Source organism: Zalophus californianus, chromosome 10 (assembly GCF_009762305.2).
Source record: "Zalophus californianus isolate mZalCal1 chromosome 10, mZalCal1.pri.v2, whole genome shotgun sequence".
NCBI lineage: Eukaryota > Metazoa > Chordata > Mammalia > Carnivora > Otariidae > Zalophus > Zalophus californianus.
This window is the reverse complement of record NC_045604.1, coordinates 67,748,445-67,772,175: the sequence shown is the minus strand read 5'-3', so window position 1 is coordinate 67,772,175 and position 23,731 is coordinate 67,748,445. Positions and strand designations below refer to the sequence as shown.

General features: G+C 44.3%; 1 protein-coding gene across 13 annotated transcripts in view; it reads left to right on the top strand.

Annotated features, from left to right (window-relative positions):
- The window catches only part of DNAH14 (dynein axonemal heavy chain 14), a 334,785-nt gene that overhangs the window by 224,923 nt on the left and 86,131 nt on the right, over positions 1-23,731 (top strand). For 10 of the 13 annotated variants that reach the window (XM_027613953.2, XM_027613959.2, XM_027613960.2 and 7 more), the window contains 10 exons: positions 687-884; positions 3,008-3,169; positions 5,029-5,220; positions 6,323-6,504; positions 10,440-10,548; positions 11,083-11,208; positions 13,077-13,171; positions 16,119-16,278; positions 19,672-19,803; positions 20,890-20,985. In XM_027613953.2, the coding sequence (XP_027469754.2) occupies positions 687-884; positions 3,008-3,169; positions 5,029-5,220; positions 6,323-6,504; positions 10,440-10,548; positions 11,083-11,208; positions 13,077-13,171; positions 16,119-16,278; positions 19,672-19,803; positions 20,890-20,985 (1,452 nt within the window). The remainder of the gene's footprint in view (positions 1-686; positions 885-3,007; positions 3,170-5,028; positions 5,221-6,322; positions 6,505-10,439; positions 10,549-11,082; positions 11,209-13,076; positions 13,172-16,118; positions 16,279-19,671; positions 19,804-20,889; positions 20,986-23,731) is intronic. The other 3 variants (XM_027613961.2, XM_027613957.2, XM_027613956.2) reach the window with 2 other exon arrangements.

Genomic DNA, 23,731 nt, shown 5'->3' with positions numbered 1-23,731 from the left:
AATAGACGCTACCACACGCAAGAACCACAAAACCATCATGCTAAGTGAGGAGGCAGATGCAAAAGACTTCATATTTACTATTCAATGGATAGGAAATCTGTAGAGACAGAAAGCATACTAATGGTTGCCCGGGACTGGGGTTGAAGTGAAGACTCACTACTGACAGGCCTGGGGGGCAGAACTATTCTAAGACTGGATTTACTTGTTGCAAACCTGTACATTTACTAAAAATCATTGAATTATACACATAAAAAGAGGTGTAGCCTGTAAGTTACACCTCAGCAAAGCTGCTAAAAAAGGTAATACTTTGTCATTATTACCAAAGAGCACCTAAGTGGTTATTGCTCAGAATAAATAGGAAAAGATCTATCTAAATTCTTCTGAATGAAAAGTCAAATACTGGCAGTAACATGATGATTTATAACCTGTCGATGCTATTTTTCAGATTGTGTTATTGTTTCTTCCAGTCAAATTGTTTCATATATTTCAAGAGACTATAAAAAGAAAAGGTGAAAATATTGAATGTCTATGAAAGCCCTATAGAACTTTGATAAATACTGTAGTTATATTTCACATATTTCCCAAAAAGTTTATAAAAATAGGTATTTTGCTGATAGGAAACTATGCATTGCAATGTGTTTAGGACGTACGTAGGAATCGTATGTTGGCTTGTTCTTCTCGCACAGATTGGCATAGACGGCTGTGGGAAGGAGACCTGTGCCACTCTAGCCTGTTACCTGACAGAGTGCAGACTATACCGGGTGTCCACATCCCACAATTATGCCTACATTGAATGCAAAGAAGACTTTAAAAGGGGCTTCATTCAAGCAGGATTAGAAGGGAACCCCACTGCTCTGATAGTTGCTAGTTTAAACCCAAAGCAGGTAAGTACTTTTTGTCTTTAGCGTTTGCTAGCGTTTTCCATTAAGTAGTGTTCCCCCCCCCCATTTAATATTTGAAAAGACGGTATAGTCCTGCCGGCCTGCCCTGGTTTTCCCGCTCTTCTGTCCTCCCCACTCCCAGCCGACAGCATTTATGTATTTGTCCTCATGCCGCTGAGAGTTCTGCAAAAGCATCTTCTGTCTTTACAATTTTCATTCTAATTGACAAATGAGAAGTAATTGGTCCACGTAGCTGAACTAGTTGTGGAGTCTATGTTTTGGAAAAAACACGGTCATCTGAATCCACCGTCTGTGCACGAGCTCTGCAGTGTGTCAGCCACACACTCGAGACTCCCGTTCCTCCCCTCAGTCCTCTCGCTCCAATGTCACTGTCACAGTTAGGACTCTCCTTGTAGTTATAGTTCATGTATTTCCCTAAAAGGTTTACACACGGGCGCCTGGGTGGCTCAGTTGGTGAAGCGACTGCCTTCGGCTCAGGTCATGATCCTGGAGTCCCAGGATCGAGTCCCGCATCGGGCTCCCTGCTCAGCAGGGAGTCTGCTTCTCCCTCTGACCCTCTTCCCTCTCGTGCTCTCTATCTCTCATTCTCTCTCTCTCAAATAAATAAATAAAATCTTAAAAAAAAATAAAAGGTTTACACACAAGCAAAAAATGCTAATCACCCAACTACTGTTCTCACCTGTTATCTGGCATAAATTATGCCCTTCCACAGCCTAAACGTCATGGGCCATCTCAGATTGTATTTACTTCTTTGTGGCAACATTTCCAGACACATGTAGTTATGAGTGTTGTTTCAAACTCACATCTTGTTTTCTCTCCTCATACTGGGCCTCTCTCCCTGGGGTTGTGGTTTTCTTGCACATCGCACTTCGAGAGTAAGTCCGGGAGCTGTGTTGTTATCTGCTGTTCTCCAGAGTGTCCAGTTTTCCACTTTAATTATATGTCCTCCCTTTCCCAAATCTAAATACCCTGCTCTGTTCATCAGCTTGAGGTTTCTGCCAGATACTTCTCTGGATTTCGGAAGATGTCACTTCTCTCATGCCGGAAGCCTGCTGTTCTAATTTAAGAAATCATTTTTTCAGAAATGCACTATCAGTTGGAGCTGGGCTGGACGTGCTCATCCACTCCCATGTCATTCAGGACTTCAAGGTCACTGGATCTCTTCTCCCCACTTTCCAGCTTTCTCCTGGCCACATCATTGCTTTCCATGTGAATCCAAAAAATGGTGTTATGACTCGTTAAATTAACATTTGTTAAATGGAGCACAGGGGGCTGGATGGGGATCCACCGTTCAACAGAAGACCATGAGAGAAATTGAAATCGAGAAGTTTCTTAGAGGTCCTGGAAGAAGTACACAGCATGCCTTGAGGGGCCGCCTGGGGAGATCAGGGCAGGGTCAGGCTGGGAGAGGCAGGATCCGGGGCCCGTGGGTGGCGTGACTTGGGCTCCCAGGCTAGGGCCAGATGGGTCCACTCACACCTGAAGAGTGGGGTTTTGGTTCGGCCCATGGAGGGGTCTGTCTAAGGGGCATGTAAGGCCCGCGGGCCGTGGGAGGTGGGGCGGCTGCTGAGCGCAGGCTGTCAGGGAAGTCCTACCAGCAGTCAGCACCTGCTTGTCCCTCTGTGGGCAGCTTGCACCAAGGGCTGGTGTGAGTGTAGGGTCCCCGCAGGCTGCTTGGTAGAATGAAGCAGATGCCAAGGCAGCAGCACCCTGGGGTAGGTAAGCAAACCCCCTGACCAGGAGGAAATGATCAGCGTGTTTAAGAAGCTCCTCGGTTCTCCGTCAGTCCTGGGTGAGACAGGAGCTCAGCCAGCCCCTCGGCAGCTCTGTCGGCTCTCCCCCGGACAGTCCTCCCGCTCACTTTCCTTCCCCACCTGAAACACCAGGAACCCATGAGGGTCTCAGGAGTATCCTGAGGAGGTGATGATGCTAAAGATGCTTTTTTTTTTTTTAATAAAGCTTGGATTTTCTCTCAAAATCAAAATGCTCATACTTTTAATAAAAACTCTTTCACTGCTCTTTATCCTGGCTCTCAATTTGGCATGTTTAGAGTGGAAAACATAAATAACTCACTCATTCCTGATGTGATATCTGTTTCATCTAAGGAGTTGTTTTTGGAGGATTTGAACAACATTCTCAATTTGAGGAATATACTTGACCTGTTTGAAAACAAGGAGCTGGATTCCATTGCACTAAGGATGAGATCTTTTGCTGAACAGTCTGGTTACATTGATAACAGGCAGTCTCTACTTGCATTCTTCCAAAAGGTACTCTCTTGTGGGTTGGCTTTATCAAATTACCATGTTAAATTAAAAGTAGACTACGTTTATAATTCTGTACCTGATTTTCAAGTTGGATAAATTTTTTTTTAGTTCTTTAAATGAGTTTTTAAAGTTAAAACTAGTGACTAGATCCCCACACACAGACACCCCACACCCTTAGGGAAATCCAAGGTCAGCGAGGATCTGGGCCTGCCTGGCTATCAGTGTCTGAAGAACATGATAACAGCAAGAGACAATGACAAGAGAAATAAGACGCCAGGGTTATTTCTTACACCGACTTCCCTCCCTGACCACGGTTGGTAACAAGTCTGTAAAGGCAAAAGACCAGAATTCTTGCATCCCTTTGAATAGCCCTAGAATTGGCCAGGGGGTGATGGGCACGGACAGAAATAATCCAGACAGAGCAGGTGATATTCAGAAGGAAATCAGCAGTGGGGTCTGTCTGGAGACAGTCCAGACCAACAAGCTAAGCTTTCTGCGTCTTTAAGGCACAATGACCGGCCAACGGCTCAGCAGGGAGGGAGATAGGAGACAGAATCGCCCAAACCAGACCTTCAAAGGAGAGTACCGCAGGCCGACTTACTTCTCGCGCCAGTTCCTGTCGATGATGGAGTCATCTGAAAATTGACCTGGCCCACCATCCATCCTCAGTGGACACTTAGTGATCCGGCACGAGAAGATGTAAAAAATTCCACAAATGGAGTACACAATTGAGAACAATGTCACATGAATGGATGCTTAGATGGGGTGATATTTTTAAATGCAGTCATCCTGATACCTTGTGGCCCTCTCGTGCCTTGTTACTAAATTGGTTTATATAGATTGTGATTGGCAAGGAAGAACAAAGAATTTCTCACTGGAGAACAGTGCCCTCCAGAAATAAAAAAATAAACCAAGAATCCCAGTTAGAAATCAGTTTTAATTATTTATATGTCTACTTTATACCACACTTGCAAAAATGATTTGAAGTGTCTTACAGTAATAAGTGAAGGAGTACTTGAAACAGTTAACATGGAATATCTTCTAGGAGGAGTTTGGGGACAGGTAAAGCAAAGAGAGGTAACTTCATTTTTAAGTTAAACATTTCTCTGTTGTATGAATTCTGCATTGAGCAGTTTGATTGGCTTTCATACATTTTTTAAAGATAAAAAGGAGGAAAAAGACTCTTACACTTTCCTCTTCTTTCAGCTTTACCACACTTCTTTGGCAAAATAGGTTGCTTGATACTCAAACATCTTATCACTTTGTACAAATTGAACTGTTTGAGTTGGAAGGAACATTGACTCACTGAAGCTGCTTTCAGTTATGTGGTTTCATTGAACGTAACACATGGACATGAGGAGAGACTCTGTGCCCACACCAGTCCTTCCAAGGAGCCAGGAACAGTAGCTGCACAGCCCGGCCTCGTGGGGAGAAGGAGGCAGGGAGATTTCACAGCAACCAGCCCTTTGCCGAAGACCTGCGAAACCATAGCGGCTCTAATACGGTGTAGCGCTAACCCTTCGGGGGTTTACTACTGACCCCCTTGCGCTCCGCCCACGACGTTGGTCTGTTTCTCTCTGTGTCTTTCAGCTTTCATTCCTCCGACCACTTCCCACACTGAGTTTCTGGGAATCTTAGTGGCACACCAACCCAGAGCAAAGAGTGAAATAGACACACCTCCATCTGATGTAAGGTCCCCTCCTGAACAGAACTCGAGCACCACACCTGCTCATGTGACTTGGTTCATAGGGGGATGTTCCAGGTCACGTAGAGCAGAACCAGGCCTCTTTCCTTAAGACAGCTCCACGGGACTTGCGGTCTCCGATTCCATTTTAACAACTTATATCTTTATTAATTTTCAGAGGATCCATAAAAATCTTCATATTTTTATGACCATGAGTCCTGAAGGACTGACCTTCCGCCAGCATTGTAGAGCCTATCCCTCTATGGTTACCACCTGCACAATCGACTGGTATGAGAAGTGGCCAGAAGAAGCTCTCCTTGCCGTAGCCAATTCTTTCTTAAGAGAAAATGTGGATTTAAAGAACAGAGAGGTAAATACAACCTCTTTTACAAATCTGATCCAAGGGAAGATTTCAGGTTATTAACAGCATCTCGCAGAATTATGTCTCTGAATAGCAGTGAATCCTGGGCAGGCAAAAATAGGCAGCTCTGGGCAAAACTATGAAATAGGTCAAGTGTTTGCCTTGACTCTTTATCAGTTCCCCATCTCTTTAGCCCCCTGACCCGTCCTATGTCACAGATGCCCAGATTCCTCACTGCCTGGGTCTCTGCACGGTCTCGCCCCGCGGTCGCGGTGAGCAGCAGGTGTCCCTGAAGGGGACCAACCTCCAGTCGGCACGCCAGGTGCCGTGGTAAGGATGCTACAACCTTCTGGGTTGGCAACAGCGAACCAGACATGAAATGAGCCCAGAAATCATGAGCCACAGTAAGTACGAATCTTTTCGAGTGCAGCCCCACCGAAGACCCCAGAGCAACCCAGAAGTCAGCACAGCACCTGGAAAAGGGCTGCGACCTCACGTGGGAAGCATCCAGGGAAAACGGAGGCCAAGGGTAGAGTCAGGAAGAAAATGCAGCTGGATTAAAGGGGACCAGGTGACTGGCCGCCTTGGTGGGCTGGAGGTGGGCACCAGGGCTAAGTCCTGTCTCCGAATTTTCTCCAAAATTAAGCCAGGGGCACTTTCTCCTCTAGTTTTCCCACCCACGTTTCACTATATCCTTTGAGGATGTAAAGACATTTTTGCAGCTTTACTTCACTCAAGGAAGAGAGGTGGAGTCTCTTGTAATTGATAACCTACTTTAGGAAAGGAAGATGGGAGATTTAAAAAAATAAAAAGGCACCATGAACCCGGGCCATTGGTGGTGGCCCCTGAAATCCTTGGATGGCTGCAGCAGAAATGAGGGTAAAGCCTGGTAGCATGAGTCTGGCATGTCCTTAACCACCAGCCCTGTTGTTGTTTCATCCACCCTAACACCATCCAAACCACTGAGACTTCTCTATTCTTGGTCCCATTCACCCAGGACCTTTTCTACCTCCCCATATCTCAGAATGATAAACTATTTCAAGTTATTTTCTCTTTCTTTATGTATATTTATATTGCTTTCTCTTGATTCTTAAAAATTGTTATCTTGCAGAACTTAAAAGAAAAACTTGCCCCAATGTGTGTCCAAATCCACAAAAGTATAAAAGACTTGAACACAAAATACTTCCAAGAAACCAGAAGGCATTATTACATCACTCCCAGTAGCTACTTGCGGTTCATGGATACGTTTGCTCACATTTTGAGGTCACGAGAGAAGGAAATGCAAACAAAGAGGTAAGAGTTTGAGACCAAATCAGAAATATATATATATTTTTTAATCGTTGCTTTTATTTATAAAAAGAAACATGAACACAAAAGAAGGAGCCCGAATCTGCCTTTCCAGTGAGGGGAAAGGGCAACAGTGGCACAAGCCCTTCAAAGAGGTGAGGCATTTTAAGGCTGCTGGTCAGTGGAGACCAGGCGCACACACGCAGCCAGGGAGGGGGTGTCGAGCCATCATTAGATCACATCGTGAAAACAAGAGCAGCTGCAGGTGCCACCAGTCATGGCCTTTATCCCAGGGACAACACCAACATACTGGGAGCCCGATGTCTGCGTCATAGACAGCGGGACGCCCTGGTGCTGCGGACCCCGTGTCCAGGTGCTGCCGGGAAGGTGGGTGAGAAAACACGGGGCAGCCCCTCTCAGACCTGACCAGAGCCCCGGCAACACCAGAAACCGTGTCCTAATAGCCTCCTGGGAGGACAGGGACATGAGCGGAACCGGCCTTGTAGCACCTGCCCACGAGCATCCCGTGCTCTCTGCTCTGGGAGGCCACAGGGGTTCTGATGAGACCGCGAGCCAGTCGCAGTGAGGCCTGCATGACCCGCATTGGGGTGTGGGGGCTGCCAGGACCCTCCAGCCGGAGCTGCTGCCCTATGGCGACATCCTCCAGCCTGGCCTGCATCCCGCTACAAGAAGAGGGGCCACCCGATGAGACACCCTAATTAACCGTACTACTAGGGGCTTGAAGCAAGTCCATTCTGTGTCTTCAGCGACCCTGGAGGATGGTGCCCGTGACTGACTCCCGCCTGGACAATCGGCCCCAGCCAGGCTCCCCACGTGGAGCCAGGCCAGTTAGGAATGCTGTTAATCCGGGTGCACCCAGAGGCGTTGGTGGCCACGCATAACTCAGCCTCAGACGTGCCGCGGAAAGCCCAGGACAATGGAAGTGTCTCCTCACCTCTCATGCTAGAGACGTTAGTTTGTGTCCGGCAGACCAACGGAGGCCAGAAGCAGTAGTGGCCTCAGCAGCGGCCTGATGCAGACACAGCTCAGGGGCTCATTTTCTCAAGTTTTTGTTAACGAGGCCGGGTGGGGCATGGCAGATTTGATGTCCACCCCATTTAGAGCCGTTGCTGGAGTCCGTGAATGCGGTGAGGGTTCAAGGAATCCTGTTAGTTTAAAAGGTGAACCTTGTTCTATTAAGTAAAGACTCTTCAGTCCTGGAGGTAGGGGGGCTCCTGGGTGGTTTCTCCAAGTCCTTAGGTTGAGCTTTTGTTGGTCGGTGGTTAAACTGACGGTGATGACAGCAGTCTGGATAAATCGGCCCAGTGTCCCTCACACAGGAATCAAGAGATGAGGGGATCCTTCCAAGTTTCCAAGGTGTCCTGTTCCCACCATGGGGGACAGGGGGGTTGCCCTCTATCTGCAGCCACAAGACGGCAATCGGTGTGACCAGTCTGTCACCGCTGCATCCTGTGTTCCCCGGCTTGCCCGTGCCTCATGCACGCCATCAGCCCAGACACCTCTCTGGGTGGCTCGGTAGTTTCTATGCCTTGTGCTACCCACCTGATGTGTGGGTCAGACCAGGATGTCCCCTTATACACATGGTCACTACCATCGCTCTCCATAACTGCTCACATCGGTCACGTGAGAAGGTGAGCGGTCCCCACTCCCCAGCTCCTCTTCGCTACTCGCCAATTCCTGCAGCCCCATTTTCCAGGGGGGAGACGTGGGAGAAGAAAAAGTGGGGAGGGTTCATTGTGTGGTCTGTGTCCCTTACAGCCAATCCACATCTCTCCCCCACCCCAGAACTCAAAACATTCCGTTTATAGGGAAGGTAAGTCCCGAACTGCCTTCCTTACATGTGTGCTCCCCTGGGAGCTCAGCTTCAGTAGCCCCACTTTCTTCTCAGTGTTTCTAAGAGTTCATTTTATTGTTAATAGCACCTGCTTCTTGGGGGTTGGCAGTGGCCAGGTGAGTAATACATGTATTTTAGGAAGATCCCTCTGGTATTAGAATGGGGGATAAATTGGAGAGATAGAAAACTCAAAACAGAGATTTGAAAGCTATTGTAGGAATCTGGATGAGACGTTCTGAGGACCTGTCTGAGGGTTAGATCAAAGTGGGAAATGCCCGACAGCATCTGTGTCATTGACCTTGTGCAGAGCATGGTTGACGACATCCTTTAGGTTAGGAAAGCCAAGAAGTCGAAACAGATTCTTCCACAGGCTTTTTCCTCCTCCTGCTAGAGGCGGGACTAAAATTTTGTTGACTGACAGATCTGTAGTCGGCTGATTTTACAGTAGTTGTGTGTATTTACTTCATTCCTTACAAACTGTATGTTTTCCATTTTTTATCCCAGTGAATATGTAAATGGAAAATTTTCAACTTATTGCTTCTTTTTAAAAAAAATCTTTTCACTTTGAAATAGATTCACTGGAAGTTGGAAAATAGTAGAGAGAGGTCCAGTTTACAGCTTCCGCTCAGTTCCCCCGTTGTTACATTATCCGCAACCACGACACTGGCTTTGGAGCACGTGTGTACATGGCCCCATGCCCTGTGCCCTGTGTGCGGATTTGTGGAGCTGGCACCGCAGTGGACGTGCGGGACTGGTCCATGGCCACAGTGCATCCCGTGGGCTGCCCGCCCCCCCACCCGACCGCCCCCAGCAGCTCCGGCCACCGTCTGGTCTCTGTCTCCCCCTTACACGGGAACCAGACTGGCTTCAAGCAGCGTAACGCCTCGGAATTCCATTGAGCTGTGGCCCGTACTGATCGTTTGATCCTTTCTGTAAGCACCGCGCAGTATGGACGTGCCACAGTTTGTGCAACCCCTCATCCGCGGGAGGAGCTGGGGCTGCATTCAGGGTAGAGCGGTTCTGAACGGAGCTACTAGGAACATGTCTAGGAGAAATGCCAGGAGTGTGATCGTTGAGTCATATGGTAAGTGTATGCCAGCTTGTAGAGAAAATACCAGTGGTCCACAGTGGCCAGGTCTGAGGAATCCAGCTTCCATGCGTCCTTGCAAACACGTGGCACTGTGCTCGCCCGGGGCCGTCGCACCTGTCTCCACGGGCCACTCTGCACCTGGGCGTCTTTTTGGTTTAATGTCTCTGTAGCATTGGCACATTTTCTAAATGGATTCTTCAATTTTTCTCTTTGCCGAGTTTTGAGAGCTGTCTGTTCCAAAGAGGAGTCCTCTGTCCAATATACAGATTGCAGATATTTTATCCCAGCAGTTACTTGTCATCATCCTCTGGACAGAATGTTTCTGTTTTAATTTGGGTGAAGTCCAGTTTGTCAAATTTGTTTTTCTTTCTCGGATATGCTTCTCTTGTCAAGTCTATGAACGTGGCCCTGGATCCTGGAGACTTTCTCCTATGCATTCTTCTAAGAGCAGCATAGTCCCATCTTTTACCCTTCATTCCACAGCCCACTCTGACTTAGTTTTGTATAAGGCATGAGGCTTACGTCCAGGTTCGTGTTATATAACCAGTCGCTGCACACCCTTTGTTGAAAACGTTTCCTTCCTCTATCACTTTTGCACCTTTGTGAAAAGCTAGTTGACTGTGCTTGTGTGGGTTTGTTTCCGGCTTCTCTGTCCTGTTCTTTTGATTGACGTGCCTGGCCCTCTGCTAAGACCCTAGTCCTGACGACTGTCACTACCTAATCAGTCTCACAATCAGGTAGAGAGGTCCCACCCACTCTATTCTTTTGCAAAATTGTTTTATTCAGCCTTTCTATATAAATTTTAGAAGAAGCTTGTCTGTATCTACCAAAAAAAAATCATACTGCAATTTTGGGGCATCACATTAAACTGCATATCATTTTGGCAGAGAATTGACATCTTTACCATGTTGTCTTCCAATACAAGATCACAGTATGTCTTGCTTTGCCGATATTTCACTACATCTTATGCCTTCTTAATACTTTTCCCCTCCTCAGGAATCATTTTTATATGGGTCTATCCAAGATCCTGGAAGCAACCACTCTTGTCACAGATATGCAGGAGGAGCTCTTGATTCTTGGCCCGCAGATAGAACAAAAAACAAAGGTATATCTGGTTTGAAATCTCATTTAAATATTTTATGGTGTAGTATACAGCAGAGGCTCTGATACTTGGCGAACATGGATTAGGATTCCAGCTTTGTTAGCAGGCAGCGGGTAGCCCTGTTGGCCTCAACTTTCTTATCTGTAAAATGGGCAAGACAATGACAACGACAGCAAAACAGTGACAGCATCACAGTGTAAGCACTCAGTGTGACAGCAGGCCCACGACTACTCGTAAAAGCTCACCTAGCATAATTCTGTCGTTGTTAGTTACATCAGCCTGATGTAGCTCGTGCAGTAGCTTGCAGTCTGCAGCATGTTCTAAAACTCGACGTCTGTCACAGGACATGATATTGGTATTGGCTGTATTCATCTTTTCCAGTTTAGTCTGTTCAACAGATACATTTCAGGATGATTTTGGTAAATTTTATAATAATGAAATGAGCTTTATGAATTTTTCTTGAAACACATTTCTCTTTAAAGAAGAGATAGCATGTCTCTTAAAATTCATTCTCAAAAGAACCATGTGTCTCATTAGGAAAAGGAAGCCCTAATGGAAAAACTGCAGAAAGATTCACAAGTGGTGGAGAAGGTCCAGATGCTCGTTAAACAGGATGAAGAAATTATGGCCGAAGAAGTAAGAATAGTGGAAAAGTATGCTGAGGTAAATAACTGATCATAATTATTTGGAGATTTGCAAAATGATTCCCCACTTCTTCGTGTGAGAATTATTTGTAATATCATTTCCTGTGGAATGTTCAGCCTAGTTGATAAAAATGTGGTTTTCATTTTTGATAGTCGAGGACAGTTTCTTTCAACTTTGTAACTCATCACTGATAATGTCATGAATATTTTTAATGTTGCTATCAATTGATATAAACAAAACTGGCATTTCAGGATTTCTTGGGCAGTGAATACTTTTAGATGTGTGTGAATTGAGAGCATTCACTAACCAGTTTTCTACCAATGTCTTCCTTATAGAGTTGTTTTCTGATATTTATATTTTCATTAATGTCAATAGTTCTTGCAAACTCAGCCAGAACCTTGACTTTTTCCAATGTGATTGTATGATGCCTTCCTCTTTGTGAATTATTAAACAGAAAAGAGCCAGATCATTACCTCTATCCTAAATGTATTTTTTTCCTCTTAATAAATTATTGCTTTTGGTATAGTTTGAACATTTTCATCACATTTTGCTCCTCTAACAAAATAATCTGTATTGATTTTAACACTTCATCACTTTTGTTTTATAGTCCACAAAGTTTTGTCTTAATTATTTGTAAATAAGATTTTAAAATTATAAAATAAGGCACCTTTCACACATCTCTATGTAAGGAACCTCTAATTTCTCACTTATTTCACTGAGATATTCCAAAACATCTTTTTAAATGCAGTAGCTGTTACCCCAAAACTTAGGAATTCTGCTGGCTCGTTTTTGTGTGACTCCCACCCCAAAAAAACAGACACTCTCTGGTATGTTTAGAATAGTGTGCGCTGCGATATCTGGTGTGATCATGAAGGAGTGAACTTCCATTTGGGGTAGGTATCAACGAGAACCTGACCCTACACTTACAGTCTCAAACGTCTGGTTCATGCAAGCACTTTCCACAGACCAGACTCTGGATCGGTGTATTGCAAACCTTGTTTCTCCTCCATTACCCACGTAGCTCTGGTGCTAGGCCCTGTGGCATAAATTATTACAATATGTCCCCTGGCCAAGCACCTTAATGCCACCTGCCCAGGAAAGCCGGAACAGAGGACAGCAAAAGTATTTCTACAAGGCATTCCTAATTGATATAGCTTACAATAACTTAATTATACAGACAGGTGACTCTGTGCAGACCCCAAACATGTCCCTGCCCATTCCAGTGACACCTGACCCGAGAGGAAACCTGATTGCAGTTATGGTGTCTTAACTTCTACAAGCCTAGCAAAGACACATGGCCCTGCCAACATTGGCGGAGCTCCTTCCAGGGCCCAGGGGTGGGCCTGGGCCACTGAGGGGCTCTGAAGCTTAGGCTTCATTAGCTGAGCAGTGACCCCCTGTCCCGGGACCATCCCTCAAAAGGCCATTGTTACTGTCCACCGAGTCTGATGGAGAAGGCCAGAACCACACACAGCTTCTCCTCAGGGATGGAATAAAGCACCGCCCTTAGGACTCCAGCACACATGCCCAGCAGTGTAAGTAGCACGTGTCCTAAAAAGGTCAAATCTACTTTCCAAGTTCAAAATACGAAAATGCGGGCGCCTGGGTGACTCAGTCGTTAAGCATCTGCCTTCGGCTCAGGTCATGGTCCCAGGGTCCTCGGATCGAGCCCTGCGTCGGGCTCCCTGCTCAGCAGGAAGCCTGCTTCTCCCTCTCCCACTCCCCCTGCTTGTGTTCCCTCTCTCACTGTGTCTCTGTCAAATAAATAAATAAAATCTTTAATATATAATATATATATATATATATATATATATATATATATATAAATGTACGGTGTGCAACCTTGTGCATTCATACACGTTTGGGGGCCCCTAACTTTGTTGCAGGAAGCTGCCCATGAAGTAAAAAGCGTGCTGCCGGCTCTAGAAAAGGCGGTTGTGGCTCTGAGCGCCCTGGATAAAGCGGACATCGCTGAGCTGAGGTAGGTCACCTGAGTTCGTCTGGAGCTGGCGAAGCTCAAAATAAAACACAAACACGCGGCAAGAGTGACTAAGTATTCAGTTATTTTTAGACTGAGTCGTTCTTAGCCATCTTGGTGACTTTAAATTTGTCATTATGCATGTTACATACTGTGTGTCCTCCACGTTATTGGAACCATCAGCCGTACAGCATGTCAGTATCTTATGTCACCTCGAGAAAGGAAAGTTCCTGCCAACCGAACTGCATGCCACACAAGAAGAAATGAGACACTCCAAGGTCCAGAGCCTGATCCCAATGTTTCTAGTTTGAATCTCTGGGTGAGATGCTCTCGACTGGCATTCATGGCCCAACAGACAAGAAGACTTTGCTGTCACCTCTCAGATGTGTTGAGTTGTCCATTATTTACCGGAAGTAGTATTTCCTATTAAAGATGTAGAAGTAGGCCAATCTACCATGGTATTTGTCACACGTGCTTAACTCTGGGGACAAGAAGAGAAGAGGATGAACAAGCTGTCTTTAATCAGTGTGACTATCCGGGGAGCGCCACGGTGCCGAAGCCGCTCCTTCAACTACACAAAGGGCAGACGCAGGGAGAGAGAGACAAGCAAGAGGAACAGAGCAGATTCTCGACTTCTCTCTCCTGTTTGACCTCTTTCACCGGAATATGTTCTCACACATTCGTGCAGCAGAGACGCTGAGTGTGCTGCACCCTGGGCCCCAGTCTGGCCGCGGAAGTGGGAGGGTTACCAGTTGCCGGTGGCGTGGAAGCAGAGAACTGAGCAGATTTGCACGCACACCAGGAAGGTGTCTCAAGGAAGGGTGTTGTAAGCAGGAGACATGGAAAGCACAAAAGTCTGAAGGCAGAAGTGTGCTTTGTGGGCCTGGGGAACTTCCCACGCCAGGGGGGCTGCAGCCCGTGAGCACGAGGTGGTGGCCGGGGTCCCCACGGGCAAGGTGGCAGTGTCCATGCCGCCCCAGCATCACCCACCCTGTGCCTCGTGCCTTCACTCCAGAAGTTCCGTTCTCTCAGTTTTTCTCTGGCAGATATTCCCGCGAGAGGGGTCAGTGCAAATGCCTGTGAGCCTGATTTCTGAGGGCAGTGTGTGACCTGAGTGAGCTCACAGGCTCTGCTCCAAGCTTCCCAGGCCAGAACCCAGGCATTGCCTCTCTGTGTCTCAGCTTCCCTTTTATGCAACGGGGATAACAGGTGATCAGAGGACTGGATGAGTTAAAACATGTCAAGTGCTTGGAACAGAGTCTGGCAAGGGCTCAAGTTATTTCAATGCAAAGAGGTTTCCTTGGATCAAGCAGGCCCACTCCCCTTCCCTGGCTAAAAAATAACCTAGCCTTTCCAGGGATTCCTTCCATATGCCTTGGGGGTTTTTTGTTTGTTTTTTAGGATTCTCCCTTGCGATATTGCTGATGTGCATTTCACTTTGATTCTACCGCCAGAGAAATGGGACACCTTATGATAGGAATTGTTAGGATGTGTGGCAGAGACATCCAGCAGATACCCAGTCCAGCCCGTTCTCTTTCCTAGCTGCTATTTCCAGCGGCAAAGTGCAAAGGATTGCCCCATCACAGGATTAGCAGCATTAGCTGCTAGAAGAAGGAGGGAGATTGTAGAAAATACAGATTGGAGCAAACCAATAAATGTCTAAACCAGAGGACTCCTGTGTAGTAATGAGGCCTTTAAAGCAGATTTCCAGGGTAGGTAGGTCTTGCTTTGAATCAGGTATTTGTTTCTGGAAAGTGACATGTAGGTGGGACTCTAGTCAATTGAATCTATTTTCCCTTTAATTTAATTAAAAATTTATAGATAAGATACTTTATCTTAATTTTACTACATTCCCATAATGTTTGCTTTAGAAAGAGTCAAATGTAGGCAAAATGGAAGAAAAGCTTGTTTCTGGAGCTCTCCTTTCTCCCCTGTGGACCTTATCTCTCTTTTCCTAGTTCCTCTGTTACAACGTTCCTCCTTATTTCATATGGTTTCAAAAACCATACTGATAATTTCAGAAAAGCCATCTGATAAATTAGTTCTAAACAAAGTGTTAATGATTTGATTATTTGGTCCTGAAAAATATCTGCATTTTAAAACGTAGACTGTAAAAGAGAACAAAGATTAACCTAAATGAATGAATCTCTAATGGTGAAATTAAGGCAGGGGGACCTTCTTGGTAACCCCTGTAGATAGTGTTGTGCACGTAAAGTTGGCTCCATTGCCTGCCTTCTTTGGGAAGTCTGTATGGTTTCATTTGGGGGAGGCTCATTACCATGGATGGACCCACCCCTTTTGTTCCCAAGTCCCAAATCCTGTGGCATAGCAACCACCACCTTCATGGCCTTTCACCGAAACTTACTTCTTGTGACTGTTCTTCTGACGCCCTGGCTTTCCAGAGTTTGACCTTCTCATTAGCAGTGCAGTGGTATGTCAGCTGATGAGGACACAGAGAAGAAGCAGCTTCCAGTGTTCCGATGATCACACCCAAGGGCCCCGTCCCCGCCCGCCCACCCTCCCGCACTCTGCTGTATCCGTGGTTTTATGTAGGAGTTTTAGGTCAGGGAGGAGAAAAGTCAGAGGACGTGTTTAAGGGGAGTGGCACAGCTGTGTCTGTCAAGTAGTCATTAGCACCTCCGCACTGGGATAAAACATGAGGGCTCCTGCTTTAAAGAACTCTGCAGTGAGTACTTCTATAATGAAAAGAATTAACCTCTAACTTAGCTGTTGTTCATATTTAAGTTTCATGCCTGTCCTCTTCCTAAAGCAGAGATACCCATATATAAAACATACCCGGATGTTTAAAAATACCCCAAACTGCCATAGCTAAGTAGTTATCCTCACGAAAATGCCTGTTCAACATCTGTGTATGTTGTCCTCCGAGACGGTTTTCAGGGCGCATTTGACACCAGCTATGAGGCTGATGAGGTTCCCACCTCTATTGCAGAGTATACGCGCAGCCTCCCCTCCTCGTGCTGACCGTCATGAATGCAGTCTGCATCCTTCTGCAGAAGAAACCTAACTGGGCTTCAGCGAAGTTGCTTCTTTCAGAAACTGGTTTCCTGAAAAAACTGGTTAACCTTGACAAGGACAGCATCCCCGAGAAGGTAAAAAGTCGACTCCTAATTAATGCATAACTGATGCATTCCATGCTCATAGCCTACAGGAGTCCAACAGAAGTGTTAAAATTGGCATTGTGCATTAGAATGGAAGGTCAGTGGTGCAAGTTAAAAGATGAGAGAGTAAGCTTCACAACCAGACGTAGCAGGTTTGTTAGGAGTGCCAAGGAAAGCAGTGTGTCACCCACATCGGGGAAGGCCCTGTCTCAGAATCCCTTTAATGAGAGAAGAGGCCAACAGAGAGGTGCACTTCATTACACTAAGAAACCGCAAGGAGTGGATAAAAGTGTTTGAGATGTCTCAAAATTCAGATATAATTGGTATATAACATTAATTTCAGGCGTACAATATAATGACTCGGTATATGTATATATTGTAAAATGATCGCCATCGTAAGCCTAGTTATCATCCGTCCCTACACATAGTTACAAATATTTTTTCTTATGATGATAACTTTTAGGATCTACTCCATAACAACCTTCAAACACACAATATGATATTTCTAACTATAGTCATCATGCTGTACCTTTCATCCCCCGGACTTATTTATCTTATAACTGGAAGTTTGAACCTTTTGACCCCCTTCACCATCCCTAACCCTCCCATCTCTGACAACCACCAGTCTGTTCTCTGTATCTATGAGTTCAGGTTTTTGTTTTAGATTCCACAAGTGGTGTCATCTTTCTCTGTCTGACTTATTTCACTTAGCGTAATGGCCTCAAGGCCCATCCATTTTGTCACAACTGGAAGGATTTCCTTCTTTTTTATGGCTGAGTAATGTTGCATTGTGTGTGTGTGTGTGTGTGTATTTTTCTTCATCCACTCATCCATCAGTGGACACTTAGTTTGCTCCCATGTCTTAGCTGTTGTAAATAATACTTTAATGAACATAGGAATACATATATCTTTTCAAGTTAGTCCTTTTGTTTCTTTTGGATACATACCCAGAAGTAGAATTGCTGGATCAATGGTAGTTCCATTTTTAATTTAATTGAGGAGCCTCCATACTTTCTTACATGATGGCTGCACCAATATATAATCCCACCAACAGTGCACAAGGGTTCCTTTTTCTCTACCTCCTCGCCAACACCTGTTGTCTCTTGTCTTTCTGATCCTAGCCATTCTGACAGCTGCAAGGTGATATCTCACTGTGGTTTTGACTTGCATTTCCCTGATGATGAGTAACATTGAGCCCGTTTTCATGCTCCTGTTGGCCATCTCAACGTCTTCTTTGGAAAAATGTCTATTCAGATCTTCTGCCCATTTTTTAATCAGATTGGGTTTGGGGGGGTTATTTTGTTTTGTTTTTGTTTGTTTGGGGTGTGTTTTGCTTGTTTGTTTTGCTATTGAGTGATAGGAGTTCTTTATATATGTTAGATATTAATCCCATCATACATATGGTTTGCAAATATTTTTTCTCATTCTGTAGGTTGCCTTTTCATTTTGCTGATAGTTCCTTTACTGTGTAGAAGCTTTTTAGTTTGATGTCCTATTTATTTATTTTTGCTTTTGTTTCCTTTCCTTTTGGTGTCAAATCCAAAATCATTGCCAAAATCAATGTCAAGGAGCTCACCACCTGTGTTTTCTTCTAGGAGTTTTATGGCTTCAGGTCTACATCCAAGTCTTTAATCCATTTTGAGTTATTTCTGTGTGTGATGTGAGATGTGGTCCAGCTTCATTCTTTTGCGTGTGACTGTAAAGTTTTCCCAATACCATTTATTGTAGAGATTGTCCTTTCGTCATTGTATATTTTTTTTAAGATTTTATTTATTTATTTGGCTGAGAGAGATATAGCAAGAGAGGGAACACAAGCAGGGGGAGTGGGAGAGGGAGAAGCAGGCTTCCCGCTGAGCAGAGAGCCCGATGTGGGGCTCAATCCCCGGACCCTGGGGTCATGACCTGAGCCGAAGGCAGATGCTTAACGACTGAGCCACTTGGGCGCCCTCGTCATTGTATATTCTTATTTATTTTTATTTTGGGGGGATAGGGGAGGGGCAGAAGGAGAGGGAGAATCTCAAGCAGTCCATGCCCACCATGGACTGGGAACTTGGGGGACCCAAATCTCAATTGCTGTTGTTTTCAGTCACCCAGTTTGTGGTAGTTTGTCACAATGCTCACAGAAAATGAATAGAGATTTGGGTCCCAGGCAGTGGTTGCTGCAGTAACAAATACCCAGAAATGTGAAAATGGCTTTGGAACTGGATAATGTGTAGAGGCTAGAGGAATATCCAAACTGGGGTGTTAGGCAGGAGCTGGGCTGAGAGCTCTGTGCAGGGGCAGCAGGTAGATTTGTAGGTGCATACGTGGCACTGTCCTTGATTCATTCAGTAACCTTCCAAGGGACATCATGAGACATGACGATAGCTTACAAGATCAACTCATTCTTTGGTGTTATGAAGTTGACATTCTAATAGGGAAGTCAGACATCAAACAGCTAATAAGACAATTAATTACTTACAGTGATGATCTGTGCTATTAGGAAATACAGGGTAATATATGAACAAAGTGGCTTTTTTAGCAGAATGTTAATGGTGACATCCGTATTAATCCTGAATTAATGTAACAACTACTCACTCTCTGAAGCATTCTTAGCAAAAATGATTCCCTGTGGTTTTGTTTAAATAGATCTTTCAAGCTAAAATAATAGCTCATCTAAAGAAACTATTAAAAGCATAACAGTATTTTAAGTAGTAATGAAAACACCAATAATAAGTTGATAATGGACCACCTGCCATCCAAATTATTCAGCAAAATGGTTCTGTCCTACCAGGCAAGAGAGCAAATGCCTGGTTGGAAAGGAAGAGAAAAGGACTCTCAGTCTGAGAAAGATGTTATTTTGATTATGGCTCCCCAAAGTAGATGAGAAATAGTATATATACAACTGGAAACAAGGTTGTATATGTAGATGAGGTGGATGTCTGGGCCTGTGGCACAAGTAAGCCAGAGTGTCCTCAGGGACCCCCCGCATGCCCGGGCCTCCCCGCCTCCGCCACTGATGGCACAGCCCTTTGACTAGGGGCTGCCCTGCCAACATGCCCCTTGGGGATAGAATGTGGGGAATGGTGTCCGTCTGTTCACACCTCAGGTGCACAAGAGGGAGATGGCAGACCACCTTGCCCACCAAGTCCATACCTTTGTTTTACAATGGAGGCCCTTTGGTGAAATTCCAGCAGCCACTGGGCCAAGAATGGCGGTAACAAGACGGCTCCCCTCCTCTGCCGCCAGAGACGCTGTGTTCCCAGCTGTGGCTCTGCGTCTACGCCTGAAGGGTAGCACAGTATTTCTCATAGGAAATACAAGTTTATTTTAATGTGCACTGGGGAAAACTTTGGGTCAGTAACATTTCGTTTTCTTGTAATACACGAATTGTGTTATCTCTAGGTTTTCACGAAGCTGAAAAAAATTTTAATCTTACCTGATTTCAACCCAAACAAGATTGCTCTCGTTTCTGTTGCCTGTTGCTCTATGTGCCAGTGGGTCATAGCTTTGAATAACTACCATGAAGTACAGAAGGTACGCTCTGACCCCTGAGTGTTGGTAACAGCCCAGAAGTCACACAAGAGCCCCAGAGATAATGTGCACTTCACAAGGCATACGTGAACTGCTGAAAAGAATTCTCGTAGTGAAAACCACTTTAATCAAAGATACTATGCTAACAGATATCAATTTTATTTATTTTATTTTTATTATTATCTTTTTATTTTATAAATAAATATATTTTTTATTTTTATTTTTTATGATTTTATTTTATTTATGGTAACTATGTGCTCTTGTTTTATTTGCTGGTTTTCATGTTTCACCATATTAAACTAGTGGATATCCCTCTTTTTTTTTTAAAGATTTTATTTATTTATTTGATAGAGAGAGACACACAGTGAGAGAGGGAACACAAGCAGGGGGAGTGGGAGAGGGAGAAGCAGGCTTCTAGCAGGGAGCCCGATGCGGGGCTCAATCCCAGGACCTTGGAAACGTGACCTGAGCCGAAGGCAGACGCCCAACGACTGAGCCACCCAGGCGCCCCTTCCCTTGTCTTTTTACCGTAAGGTCTTGTTTTATTTGAGACTCTTTTATTCACAAATAACTGAAACCAATTGGAACCAGTTTAACCAAAGCAAAAAAACTAATGATGTGTGTACTATATGTTGGCTAATTGAACATAATAAAAAAAAAGATAATCACTAACTTCTAAAACCCTATGTTAATGTTACCTGGTTTTAAACTTCATTTAAACAGAATTGTACCATAGCTATCTTTTTTTTTTAATTTTTTTTTTTTTAAGATTTTATTTATTTGACAGAGACACAGCGAGAGAGGGAACACAAGCAGGGGGAGTGGGAGAGGGAGAAGCAGGCTTCCCGCCATCAGGGAGCCCGATGCGGGGCTCGATCCCAGGACCCTTGGGACCATGACGTGAGCTGAAGGCAGATGCTTAACGACTGAGCCACCCAGGCGCCCCTGGATATCCTTCTTCTACACATAATTCTAGGAAAGCCGATTGTAAGAATTGACACTTAACAAATGTCTTTCAAACATAAGGGACATTTTTAACAGTGAACTTGACATTTTTTAACACTTAAATGTTCTAGTATTCTTTTTTAGGTGGTGGGCCCTAAGCAAATCCGAGTAACTGAAGCTCAAAATGTCCTCAGAATTGCACGACAAAGGTTGGCCAAGAAACAAAGAGGTTTGCAGCTGGTAAGACATTTGTTTGCTTGTTAAGCTTGCAACAGCTTTGTGTGAAGTAGTCAGAAACACCAAGAAAAGGTCATTACCTCAGTAGAGTTTTATCAGTTTAGGATAAAATGAGGATAATAATAAAGGTAGTGAAGAGATTGTGATTCAGTAAATAATATAGGGACTATATGTAAAGGCGACTTCCACATAATAAAACACTCAATAATGCTAATTATTACCGTGTCATTAATATATTAATTTACCATTTCACCAGAATTCTCCCAGGAGAGCTTTGTGACTCCTCTCTACCAAAGGCTTACCCAATATCAATCTGTGATCTTAAAAAACTGTCCTTAACCTGTTTGTATCAATTACTCTGTTGTTTGGTGAAGACATGGTTATTTCTTAAACTTCTTGGTATGAGGTTAAAACAGGGATATCATTATGAGAGCGAGGTCGCCAGCCCCGCGCACAGGCATTCTGAGAGGGGGCGACCCAGCAGGGAAATGCAGCCCAGCTTCTTGGTGTCTTGTGTTTGCCTGGATGGTCTCTCTCCCTACCCCCGCCCCCATTCTGATGTAGCTATCCACATTGTAAAATGTGGGGATTTCACTTAAGATTTGAATTTCGGTCTTCACTTGAAAATTCAGAAGATCTGGCAGCCATGGGCTGGCACTCTCACTTGGCTGTAATAAGCCCCCAACTCACTTCAAACATTTATGTCACCTCTCTGCCCCCTAGGCGTTTCTTGCAAACTCAGTTATATAAAGAATATTAGACATTTTTGGAGAAAATTAACAAATTTTTACTGAATGTATTTTATATTGATATATCATTTTATTGCTAATTCTTTGCTGCCACTTATGATGTACGTATACAGTCATATTTAGAGATGTGTTGCTAATAGCTAACATTTATGGAGCGTATACTGTGTTCCAAGGGCCGCACGGAGGCTTTATACAGTCTTTCGAGGTCTATCCTCAAGTCAGCTTTCAGAAGGAGATGTTTCCAAGGGAGAAAACTAAAGTCAAAGATTCAGTAAATTTGCCCAACACCTTGAACCTCTAAGTGGTGCCCACGCTCTAACCCAGGCCTGCCTAAATCAAAATCACTTACCCGCTCCACTAAAAACACTCCTCTGCATGAGTGATACGCAAACCATCCAGCAGCTGGTGTGGCCCAGATGCCAACCAGTCATAGAGCAGCATGGGGTCCTGGAGGCCACCCGCGAAGACGGAATAGTGGGGAGAGGGCTGGGGCAGGCAGTGGCAGGGCTGGGGGCGCCCTCCAGGGCATGGCACAGGACCACGTAGCAACCACTGCAGAAATACTTTGGTATTTTAGCAACTGGCGTGGCTCCATCAGCCTATTTCTGTCCCACACACAAGTTAATGAAAGGAGCAGACCCAGGAAGGGAAAAAGTTTGCTTCATAATTTAAAGAAAAAAAATTACACATTATACAACTTGGTAAACAGGGAGTTTGAGAAGAAATACAGTTGACCTTTGAACAACACAGGCTAGAACAGCAAGGTCCACTTCTACCTGGATTGTTTTCAGTAAATACAGCACACCACTGTAAATGTATTTTCTCTGCCTTGTGATTTTCTTAATGACATTTTCTTGTTTCTACCTTGCTTTATTATAAGAATATAGTATACATGCAACATACAAAATATGCTTTGTGTTATCAGTAATACTCAAAATAGCAGGCTATTAGTAAATAAGTTTTGGGGAGTCAAAAGTTATATGTGGATTTTCAGCTGCATGGGGGGTTGGTACCCCTAACCCCTGTGTTGTTCAAGGCTCACCTGTAATTTTTAATTTAATGGAAATGTGCATTTGTTGTTTTTCAGTAATTATTAGAAATTCTATGTAAATAAATTTAAAAACCTGAATGATGTGCCTGGTTTTCAGGAAATTCTTAGTCACTAAAAGTCAACTAAAAATAAACTCAAAAGCCTAAACAAGCAAAAATCAGAGCTTTCAAAGGTCTGAGGTGGAACAACCAGACAGCAGATAAGCAAAGAGAGGAATGAAGAGCACAGAGAACCAGTGAAACCTACACACTATGGAACAGTCCGCCCAATAGCAGAACACACAGGAAGGGGCTTCAGGGACGCTTAAAGGCAGGTGTCCTGTAAAGTATCTTCTCTGACCACATGGAATGAAGTCCAAAACCAAGAACAGAGGAGAACTGGAAAATTCACAAATACATGAAGATCAAACAATAAACTCCAAAGCAATCAATGGGTCAAAGAAGAAACCATAAGGTAAGGTCGAAACTACTTAGAGACAAATGGAAACAGAGCACAATGTGTCAAAACTTATGGCCTGTAGCCAAAGCAGTGCTCAGAGGGACATTCATAGCTATAAATTGCTACATTAAAAAGAAGAAAGATCTCAAATCAACAACCTCACTTTATACTTTTAAGGAACTAGAAAAAGAACAAACTAAACCCTAAACAAACTAAATATAGCTGATGGAAAGAAATAATAAATATTAGAGCAGAGGTAAACAAAATAAAGAATCAAAAGACAAGAGAAAATCAGTGAAACCAGAAGTTGGTTCTTTGAAAAGATCACCAACATTAACAAACCATTAACTTAGATTCCTAAAGATTCCACCAAAAAAAACTGGTAGGATAAACAAAGCCAGTAAAGTTGCAAAATGCAAAATCAATATACAAAAATCACTTGTGTTTCTATACACCAACAACAAACTATCTGAAAAAGAAATTAAGAAAACAATCACATTGACAGTTGTGT